General features: G+C 39.2%; 1 protein-coding gene across 1 annotated transcript in view; it reads right to left on the reverse strand.

The window, feature by feature from the left end:
- The window catches only part of GRID1 (glutamate ionotropic receptor delta type subunit 1), a gene marked incomplete at its 5' end in the record, with an annotated part of 550600 nt that overhangs the window by 21856 nt on the left and 516742 nt on the right, over positions 1–12002 (reverse strand). The window contains one exon of the mRNA XM_080620875.1: positions 7648–7843. Within this exon, the coding sequence (XP_080477001.1) occupies positions 7648–7843 (196 nt within the window). The remainder of the gene's footprint in view (positions 1–7647; positions 7844–12002) is intronic.

A 12002-nucleotide genomic window follows, 5' to 3' on the forward strand; every position in this document is an offset into this window, starting at 1 on the left:
GTCCACCCCTCGATCATGAGTCCATCTCTATGTTGCATCTCTGCCCTGATGGCCTGAAGTGTCATGGGCCCATCAGGCTCAAAATAATTCACCCTCCCCTGCAGCAGTCTCTGCAACTTGTCGTCGGGGACTCCACACAGCTGCCTTCCATCTCCAATGCTTCCAAAGCACTGGAGGGGCCCAGTGGATTAGATACTCGCCCATACTGTCCCACACACCGTGACACTCATGACTGTCCAGCCTTGGGGAAAACCTCTCGGTCCCCCTGTATTGTCTAAACCCAGACAAGACCCAAACCTGACTCTGCTTAACTCTCGGGATCAGACAAAATGGCCGTGGGTAAAACACACTCTGTGTATGTGCCAACATGGTGATCCCCATCACAATCAGCAGGCAGGTTCCAAGGGTGCCCAGAGGCCATTCAAAACCTTCAGAACTCTCAAATGATGCTGCTGTGCTTGCTGGCTCTCTCACCACCAGCTTCGCTTTTTCTGAGTCCAGATCTTCCTCCTCTGCCTTGCTGGAAAGTGCTGCGGGGTCTCCTGCATCCTCCTGCGGCTCAGGCTCGCAGGGCTCGGCGGGCGGCTGCTGGGGGATGCTCTTGGCCACCGCGGGGCTGGGCTCGGACGTGGGGCTCGGCTCCTCCGCCGCCTCCTCCCGCTGCTCGGCAGCTGCCTCCTTCCCCTCCTCGGCAGCCGCCTCCTTCCCCTCCTCGGCAGCCGCCTCCTTCCCGGCCTCCGGCCCCGCTCCCGCCGCCGCTTGGTCCCCGGGGCCCCTCTCCCGGGCTGCTTCGGCCGCCGCCGGCTCCCGGGGCCGCTCCCCCTCAGCTCCCCGCAGCCTCACAAAGACGGACGCGAGGACGAGGGCCAGGACGGTGAAGAGCAGCGGGATGGCCAGGTACAAGTCCACGGCCACGTCCATCCCGCCCTGCTGCCGGAGCCCCCCCGTATTACAAGCCATTACCATAAAATACAATGAAACAAGAACCTTAGCCCAAGGCCCACACTTGATAAACACTAACACAGCAAATACCGGCTCTAAGTAAGCTACAGCATACTGAAACTGTGACATCAAGAGAAACAACTTTGAGAGCCAATAAATCAGCATTGTGCCTCGGTCAGTTCTGTCGTTATCTCAACCCTTCAAGCCCCACGTTGGGCGCCAAAAAGAACTGTCGTGGTTTAAGCCCAGGCCGTAAATCAGAACCACGCAGTCCACTTCCACCCCACCTTTCTTCCCCCCGCTCCTGGAGGGACGGGGAGGAGAATCAAAAGAATGCAGCTCTCACGGGTTGAGACAAGAACAGTTTAATAACTAAGGTATAACACAAACCACTACTGCTACCACTAATAGTAATAATGATAAAGGAAATAACAAGCAAGAGAATACAACCGCTCACCAACTGGTACCTCGCCCCCACCCTGCCATGATCCAGCCCTTCCAGGAACTCTCAGTTCTACATCCTGGGCATGACGTGCTGTGGTATGGAATACCTCTTTGGTTAGTTTGGGTCAAGTGTCCTGTCCCTGCTTCCTCCCAGCTTCTCCTCCTCCCTGGCAGAGCATGAGACTCACAAAGTCCTTGGTCAGGGTAAACATCAGTGTTATCAGCTCCGTTCCCAGGCCGAAAGTCAAAACCACAGTGCTGCAACAGCTACTAAGAAGGAGAAAAACTGACTACTGCTACTGAACCCAGGACATATACTAGTACAAAACCTTATTAAAATCTGAACTACCTTATGGGCCTTACAGGAGTTATTAAAATAGGAGCCAGAAGACTACTGTTAAAGTCATACTTTGATTTAGCGGACACAGCTTACTGAACTAGCATGTTCGTAAAAATATCTCTCACTTTGATGCCATTGTATGAAACCAAACCAGAGCAAGACATCCACATCTGCATTTAATACTATGCCTGGCTGCCTACCTAAACTGGTAATGGTGGCACAAAGGAAGAAAGAACAAACAAGTTACTATTTACTATATGCAACAGGCAGAAAAGGCTCATAACCTATTAACACAAGGATGCGTAAAAAGTTAAGCATGGCAAGGCACTTAGCCTCTGTTTAGCCAGCAGCCCACATTCTTGGAGGCCTAAAATGTGTTTTACAAAGGTATTTTCTGAATGATCATGTACAACTAACTGGTTTGTTAGCAGCAAATCTCTGCAACTTGCCCTTTGCTTTTCTTGTGATGGGCTTTAAAAATTCACGTTTTATGCTTTCACATCTGCAGTGGTGCTGATGGGCCTTCTACCTGGTTAGGGACAACAGGCAATGGGCATCAGTCCCACTGGTCTTCCTGACAGGGAAGGACCATCAAAAGTCCCATTTTTGCACATCTCAGGCAGGTTGTGTTTTATGGTAAATAGTACATAGGCTTTTGCTGCCTACAATAGAAAACTACCCAAGTGCATTAAAAATATGTACTAATTGAGGCAAAGACAACAGCACTTGATACTGTACACAGAATTTATACAAAATCCCTGTTATCAGAGAGCTAAAACTTGCCTGATGGATTTACAGAAAGAGAAAACCCAGAGAAAATTTGGCCTAAATCATTGTGCTAAAGTGTGTCTTGCATTTTTCTGTTTGCTTGTTTGGTTTTTTTGTATGTTTGTTTCTTTTAGACAGCTGTATCTTTTAGTTGTTTTAGAATTGCTCTGTAACTGATCTTTTCAAATTTACAATTTAGAAAAGAAAAACATTGACATCTCATATATTCCTCATTTTTTTCTTAGTAATACTTGAGGAACACACTCTTCCTCAAATATTCAATTTCAGTTATAAGTCAATGTCTAGATGTTCTGATTTCAGGTCACATTATTGATTTTACTTTTCAAGTGTCAGCGTTCTGTACTTTAGTTTATATAAAACAGCTTTGTACACTTTCAGTGTTGGACAGCAGATCTTTTGAAAAGATCTACTTCTCTTGCATTTGCAGTGTTGCTGTCCTAACTTGCATCATACAACTGTAAGTGGTCAATAAACAAAGACAGGTCTCTTCATATCAATTTCATATTTTTTGTGACATAAATAATTCTATCCAGTGCAATCACATCTGTAGGGCATTATTTCTCTTGACAGTCTGATAATTTTAGCATAAACAAGAATCTGAGTTTTGAACTCTTAGTTATGCATGCTTCTCAACTCCCAGAAATACTGGATGTAAGCCAGTTTCCTCTCTTTCATTGAAGAAACCAGAATTTTGAATACCCCTTTTTCCTAAGGGAAGATTTGACTCTTCCAAAACTTTTTTCACTAGTTTTCTTCTCTGGAGAGTGAAGACCTTGTACTATTAGTGTGTTCATTGCATGGAAAGCTTCCTTATGACCAAGTGTTTATTTGATGTCTAAATTCAGCATCCTTGCTGATATCGCTATTAATACCTGTCGTGACGGCTAAGCAGTATTGTCTGTTTAATTTACAGAAAATCTGTCAAACTTAGAAAAACATATGTATAAGACACACAACCCACACACATACATGTGTGTTTGAGATAGTGTTACATTCTCTATAGCTTCAGTAGGCAAGCAGCAAAAGCCAAATAAAATTAAATTGCCACTTTCAACCAAAAATCAACCCAAAACTTTTAAAAAGTAGTTTAAATTATTTATTTTTTGTCATGTGAAAGAGTGCATGCGTGCACATGTGCATACCCCTTAGCTTGGAGGCCTGAGGGACATGTACAGTAGGAAGACTAAGAATTCCATGAAACGTGGTGCTGACCCATGGGATATATAAGCAGCAACTGTCTCAAGGCTACCTAGTTGCAAATGACAAAGATGTACCTACCCATGAAACCGAATCCTAATCACAATACAACAAAAATCCATATCCTGAGGTTCTTGCATTCACAGGACAGGCAACTAAAGCCTGCATTGTATGTTTTTAGGGCCCACAAAATTTTCTAGTGATCAGACATCATTGCAAAGATAATATAGAGAGAAAGATGGTAAAAGGGAATGTGACAAATAGCAGCTGAGAACAGGTAAGATAGCTTGAATGAAGAATTAAATAACACACAATAATGTGCTAAACTTTAGACTTTTAATTGGCTTTCATATTTGGTTCTTTTGCTAAGGCCTTACTGGGACTGTCAGCATGCAGGCATATTGCAGAACAAAACAAAAATAGCATGGTTTAACCTTTCAAAAACCTCTTTAATTGAAATTCAGCCAAAGCAAAGCTCATTTATTCCACCCAGGTGGAACTACTATGGTGATTTACACCCAAGTCACCAGGTTTATCTTTGGTCAAAGAGGCTTAAGAAAGCAGATTTAAGAATAAAAGAACCCCACAGGCAAAACTTACATGAAATATAGTTCTTCTTCACAATCATAAATAGAAAATAAAAGGCGTGGCAAATTGCTTCATAGATATAATAAGGACCACAAAAAGAACAGTAATACTTAGCTGTAAGCAACCTCATATTGTCAGTCTTCAACATGGGGGGAGATGGAAGAATATTGTTCAAAGGGTCCTGACTTCTTGAGTGGCATGATTTAGTGTGAGGTGTCCCTGCCCATGGCAGGGGGGTTGGAACTAGATGATTTTAAGTCCTTTCCAACCCTAACTATTCTATGATTCTATGACTTACTGATGGTAAAATGATGGATTTTTTCAAAGAAAGCATGGTAAGAAATAACTTGAAAAAAGGATGAATTTCACATTGATCAATTATGTGGGATTTATCTAAAACTTATAAAGAAGCTATCACACTAAAGTGCCAGTATAATGCAACATTCATGATTAATTTACAGCCAGAACAAGTGTCAATGCAACTGATCCCAATATATAGCTGGTACTACAGAAATATCAAAAAGTAACCTTTACATTGGGATTAATGGAGAAGTTAAAAAACTGCTTGGATAACATTTACTATCTATAAAGAAGTGTTTTAAGAGAAGCAACACAGTTCTAAAAAAATCAAAACCATGCCATTCAATCCTGTTCAAATTATTTTAAAATTAATATAACTAAGGAGCCACTGAAGGATGTAATATATTCAGCTTTAAGGAGGCATTTGCTTTTACTCCAAAGGGGTCAAGAAATGGAGAAATTTTTGAGGACCCCTGAAAACATATGGATGAGCAACCATAATTCACAATATAAAATTTGTTGTGCACAATAAATTATTGGAAAATATAGTTTTAAAAAATCTATTAATTGAACTTTTAAAATTAATTTTACTTTCAAGATAAAAATGAACAGAGGTGACTTCAATAAGAAATGCTCTGATTTAATATTTAGAGTTCAGTAAGGGATAGAATCTTTTGAAGATAGCAAAAAACGTAAGGAATAAACTCTTACTGTGTTGTTGCCTAAATTAATGATACATTCACATTTTGCACTGTACTTGATTTTGATCACTTTTCATCAAAAGTGATACACAGGAAGAAAAGAAACGATTCAGAGAAATTTTGTCATCAAATTGGACAGGAGAACAGTCTCCACCAAAGCAAAGCCTTTAAAAAATACAACAGTAACAGTTTAGTTCTCCTATATGTATATATGTATAATATATATATATAGGATTACATAAGGGTCATATTACTTCATTCTTTCAAAGCAAAAAATGGCTGCTCACAGTGAAAAAAAGTCACAGGTTATTACATATATTGCAGTAATTACTAATTGCCCTGAAGAACTGATGGCCAGTGGGTATTATGCAAAGAGTTTACTGAGATTTACAAATGGCTTAGAAATGTGTAGAAGTGCACCTTCCAGTACCAATGTCCACCTGGGATAAGATGCCAGGAGCTACCTACTGCATGCTTCTTGAGTATCCTGTCTGTAGCTTGACCCAGAAAGAAACTTTCCATATGATAGCATTAGTCAATCCTCATCCTTTATAGTGCCAGAAAACCCAAGTGGCAAAATAGCATTTTGTATGGAGCAGTGATTTGTCTGGTAACCTCCTCCTATGCTATGCAGAGATGCTTATGAATAGCATGATGTTTTCCATCTTCAGTGACCACTTTCAACTGCTGTGAGTGTACGACAAAAATAACTTGCCCCCTCAGCTCTGAAACACCCTTCTGTTGCTTATGTGACTTTGCAGTGCATTAATGCCCTTTCCATAGCTCTACCAGTGCTGCAGAAGCTGTGCCTTGACAATGGGAGATAGTCATTGTGGCTACAGGGACTGTGTTGTGTCTGAAGAGAGACCTCTGCCATGGCAACCAAATGCCACAAAAGCTTTCAGGACTTTGTTCCACTATTATCCTTTTGTTTTTAGGCAGTCAAAGGGAGTAGGAAAATCTCCAGAAAATGGAGAGGTAAATGGAATAGAGACAAATATCTGAAATACCTGCCTGTACCATAAATAAGCAGCACTCTCCTGTTTTGCATTAAAGCAGCATTGCTCTTTGTAACTGCAGCTGAACTGTGACACTGTCTGAAGAAAATGGAAAGAAGAAGGAGGGGAGAAAGGATAATAGTGGTGGGTTTGGGGTTTTTTGTTTGGTTTTGGTTTGTTGGGGCTTTTTTGCATTCTGTCAGGCAAGTCCTCATTCAGAAAAAATGGTTTAGGGATCTTTTTATGCTAGAGAGATTTTAGATTTCTTATAAAATACATTTTTAAGGCACATTTACTTCTTTTTCATGCAGCAGTACGTGTTTCTGGATGGGAAGTCCCATTTCCTTGGCCGTCATCAATTCTCCTTTAGAAAAAACAGTTTCTAGCTGTAATACCAGACATGAAAAACTTGTCTCCATTCAAAGAGCTCAGTGAGCTAGAAAGAGCAACATTTAAACTACACAACAGTTTAGTTGACAATGTTATGAAACATTAAGCCAAATTTATGCAGGTGTCTAATCAAACAGCAGCCTTGGTCAGTTTTGGGGACTGAAGTAAATTTGGTTATTGTTGACGTTAACTGAATGAGCCAATCAAGTTATATAAAAATCATCCTACAATATTGAAATCAAACTTAATATGAAAAGTTATTATCACATAGATTGGAGCTGCCAGTCCCATACAGACAATATAATCAGTATTCTGAAAAGCCTGCCAATCTACAGTTACATTTCTAGCTTAGGCAAATCTAGCTGTAATAAATGACAGTAGGCTTACAGAATAAGTGTGTGGTCATATCTAAGAGAAATAAAAGCATGGTGAAGAGCATGTGAAAGCACAGCAACATGTGAGTTCATTTTTTAAAGTTTATAATAAACAAAGAAAGTGTTGCATTAACATTCCGTTCTAGGAGAAATAATTCTGTGTTCAGTGAATCCCTTGATTCTTGCTCATGTTTCCAGTAAGCTCAATCCCCCACCTCAGAAAAAAAAAAAAAACCACTGAAATGAGCAAAGGACAGGAGTTGGTACCTGGATAAAGTAAAGAATGACATTCAAAATGGTATTATCAGAGCTCTCAAGAAACTGAGAAACCTTGTGGCCAGATCCAAAGAAGGACTTACATACTGAAGATTTAGGTAGAACTAAAGTACTTACATTCAAAACCATGACCCCAAAATATGATTCTAACCTGCAATTGGGTTACTAGAAGGAACTTTAGATAGGGATTTTTTTCTGGTTTTAATGACTATACAATTGCTTTCCTGTGACTGAACATTATTAACTGTATGCATACAACATTAATACAGCACAAAAATTAAATGAACCCCCCTGTGACCCACTTTTACCTTTCTGATGCCTTCAGAAGGGTTTGATACACAATTATCTGCTCCATTATTCTTACTGATAGTCCTCCACAGTTCAGCAAATGTGTTATCCTGCTCCAAAGGGTTGGTCCCTTTTGCTTTAAAGTATTCATACACTGCTGAATCCCTGACTGTACCATAAGATATATCCATTTGTTTGGACAGATCCTGAAATGTTCTGAAATTCAAGCGATATTGAGGTATTACTGTTATGTAGTACATTACCAAGATTTCATTCAATAAATTATTACTATGTCATTAGTCAAAAAGCACTTACCCTCACTGAGTAACATTTGCATATCTCTTTTCTCATCATAAAAGAAAGGAGTAATGTAATTGTATTGATACTGTAATAATTTAACTATACCCGAGCTCTTTTTCACCCCAGTAAAGACTTTATTTAGACAGATTAACATTCATGTTAAATATTACAATACTAAGTTTTCACAGTAACATACTGCAAAACAAAGACTGACTTGAGCACAAGAAACCATCAGTTAATACAAACTTCCAGACCCATCAGCATCACCAGAAATACCTTGCAGAATTCAGTGGAATTAGTCTGCAGTTACACCAATACTCCATCTGACTCCAAATCAATACAGCTGTTTCAAACAGACATTCAACCACTGACCACCACATGCAGGGACCAAACTGGATCTCAGTCTCAAAATAAACCAAACTGGTTTATATATGCATTCTGTTCATATATATACATATTTATCCACTTTTCAAGTAATATAAATATGAATCTACCTTTGTCACAATCAGTCTTAGTATTTTTTAATTTTAAGCATTTGAAGAGCTTGCTGTTCTTCATAAGCATTCTTGAGTTTGAACTTGGAAGAGTTCTTTTGGTGATCTGGTCATGAAATAGTTATCTAATATGGAAATATATATATAATGTGTTCTTAGGTGCTAGTTCATTGCATTTCTCTTCCGGAAATATTTCATGTTTGCTAACTTTGTTAAAGAATGTTTCTGGTTTTATCATTTGTAATAAACCAAACTGGTTTATTTTGCATTTTATAACGTATAACTTCACATAATAATGCAACATGCTTCTGATATGACCAACAGACTAACACTGTTTGAGATCAGTCAAACTGAAGCAACCCCATCTACTCCCCCCACTTCTTTCTCTTCAAAACAATCTTTTAGAAAAAAAAAATCCTCAAAACATCTGAAAGGCCAATTCATGCCACCTCTCACCTGCCTCCAACTCCTGGAGCCACAAAAGCAAAACATTTTGCCTTGCAGCTCTTGCAGAAGATTTCTTCACAATGCTACTGAGGAGCCTTCACTTGGCCCATGAGCTGAAACTGTTTTCCATACAATAGACAGTACACTCTCTTACCTGTTTCACCGCAAGGATGCCACTGATTACACCTCACACCCACATAAAAACCCCTCCAACACTATTTAAAGCAAAGCAATATGGGCATGTACACAACACTATATAAAAATATGCAGAAAACTCTTCCTTCTTCTCCATCATGTCACATCCAGGCCTCCCAAGTCTAGCTCCAAAAGGGCCCCTGTGCTGGCCAGCTCTGTCCCCAGGGCAGCAGCTCAGCAGGGATGCCTTTACTACCCCAGCCAGAACTCTTCAAACTCACAAGCTGCTTCTAACTGTTTAAGTGGTTTAAGTTCTTAAATTGTGTTAAGGACTTTTTATCATTTTAAGCTGTTAAGCAGCTTTAAGTAAGACTGTGTGAACAGTTTTTCTCTATATACACTGCACATTTGTGGATTTGGGCTAACTCTGGGAGTTACATCAAGCCTCAAACCTTCTGTTATTTCTTTAGCTGTGTACACAGCACTTTGGTAATGTACAGAGTGAACACCCTGAAGGTTGCTGGAAATTCAAAATTCTAATGAAAAAATGAAAGAATTTGTGACAGTTTTATTTCTCTCTTTGTTTAACAATCCTGAAAGTTCAATTCTGTTCTCCTAAATGTTTCCTGTACATTTCATTGAACAGGACCATTTTTCCTCTAGTCTCGATCAAAAATGATTACATGCTGCATTTAGCTCTGTCTTTATTTTTTTAAAATAAGTTTCCTCATATCCCATGGAATTGCTTACATCCTGGGAATGGACAATCTGCCTGTTAAAGGCACATTTCTCTCTATTCTATGTACAAATGATGCAGAAAGATACTCAGTACACACAGGAGGGTTTCTGTGGCAACCTTTTTCACACCAGGTTTGGCGTACGGATTTTGGCATGTGTAGGAGTGCATGTTTGGTAGAGGCAGAAACATTTTAGCTGTTTTTTAACAGATCTTTCAGCTGATAACAACTTTACAAATGCTTACTGCTCATGCTGCTATACTGTTTGAAAGTCTGAACATGAGAGTTTGAATATTAAAAACAAGTAATTAAACCTGCCTTTTTAATGTTAGTATTTTCTGGATCAATCCTACTGCTTCTGCTGCTGTGGAAGACTTTTTTGTCAGAAATATGCCTTTTAGTTAAATTGTTCTTTATTGACAGTATTTTTGGCTTAGCTAAATTACGGTTTATTGACAATCAGTAGTGTACAAAAGCACAGTACATGTTGCTTTTTGAGCACAGAAAAGCACAGTTTCTTCAATTTGGTAAGCATCACAGGGCACACTGAGTAAATACAGGCTTTATATCAAATGCTTTGCAATAAACAGTCAGTACTGATAGCAGGGAGGGAAGCACAACCTTTGCCTCAGTGTGATAAGGCAACTACCACCCCTTTGCTGGCAGAATTTCCTTGGAAGAGATAAGGTGGAGTATTGCATGTCATAAGGATTACATGTGCCTTTTTTGCAGTACCTTACTTGATGTACTGTAAGAATAGCCACAGACACGGGAAATTCTCCATACTGCACTAACATTAGAAATATCCTGTGAGAGAGACAGATGGTTGCCAAAGGATACAGTGAGGGGCACAGTAAGTAACCAAGCTTGCGAGCCGTTCCTGCAGCAGAAGTTCAGACGGATGGTGACTGTTTCAGTGAGAAAATAACCTTATGCCTTTACCAAATGGACCACTTAGCAAAAAACCTATTCCAGAAATTATTCTGACAGGGAATGGTCTAGACCACAGTTCTTACTCTGTATAAAAAAATGTCTCCGTATATTTCTGTGCTGAAAGTGGTGGCATTGCTCAGTATCTCCGCAGATAGAGAGGCGAGAAGATCTGGACATGGCGGGTACAGTCACATATATAAAAGATAATGAATGGAGATTAGTATCTCCTGGTTTTTACAGGGTGAATTAAGATAAGAACGTGCAGTTTTTAAACATTGTTATTTTAACTCTGATAAGCCACTATGAGACAAAATCATTCACTGCTACGTTTCAGATACTGGTTGTATTTTATAATCTTGTCATTCTGTAAAAGCAGCTGCTCTCAGGGTTCTTAAGCTTTATTTTTGCAACCAGCCATTAGCTGGATCCACCTTCTTTGGTCACTCAAATTCTTGCCTCACTTTGCTATAGCAAAGGTTTCATGCATTAATATATAGAATAATTTGCAACAAAATTGTGTAGCATAACAAGATGCCCCATTAACCTTACCATCTCAATTATTTGATCTCACAACCCATTAAGGGCTCTCTGTAAGTGTGATTAAAGATAAAGCTAGTAAAGCAGAAAAAGCTGATGTTCCTCACTTACAGTTACAGGAGGCGAACTTCAATTTATAGATAAATACATCCACTGTGTGATTGCTGTAATAGACAAGTACATGTAAACCCATTCATTTAAGTAAATGTATCGGTGGTCAATCTAAACAAAAAGAGTGCCTTTTAAAACTGTATTGCCAGCCAAAATGTTTAACGGGTAGTTCTGCCTGCTAGATAAATGCAACAATTGACACATAATTTCCAATGGAGTTGCAATTACATCCTATAGAGTCAACTGAAAACTGGACTCTGCTTGTTTTATTTGTTTGAAACATATTGACATAAACCATGAGCTGCAGAATAAACAGGCAATAGCTGTGCTGGCATTTATAATTAGACCACTAGAAAGAGTTGCTAGAATAACTGTACTGATTAAGTTGCACTTTTTGGAGATGTTTTCTTCCAGTAAAAGACTCATGTAGCTGTAGACATATAGACTAAAAATATGCTACCACTGTAGGCTTATGTTACTCTGGAACTGCTATAAACCCAAGACTTTCCAGATAGATAATATGAATAAATCTCATCTAAGTGACGGACTAAACCTGTTACTATGTGCTTTGAGGTAACTGCTGATCAATTAACCCATCTTAAGTCATCAGGATCATCAGATGTGATCAAAGTATTTAAAAAAATAAAAGGAAACAGGCTCCTCTCATTTCTAAATTAAAAA

The sequence above is a fragment of the Psittacula echo genome (assembly GCF_963264785.1).
Source record: "Psittacula echo genome assembly, chromosome: 6".
Taxonomy (NCBI): domain Eukaryota; kingdom Metazoa; phylum Chordata; class Aves; order Psittaciformes; family Psittacidae; genus Psittacula; species Psittacula echo.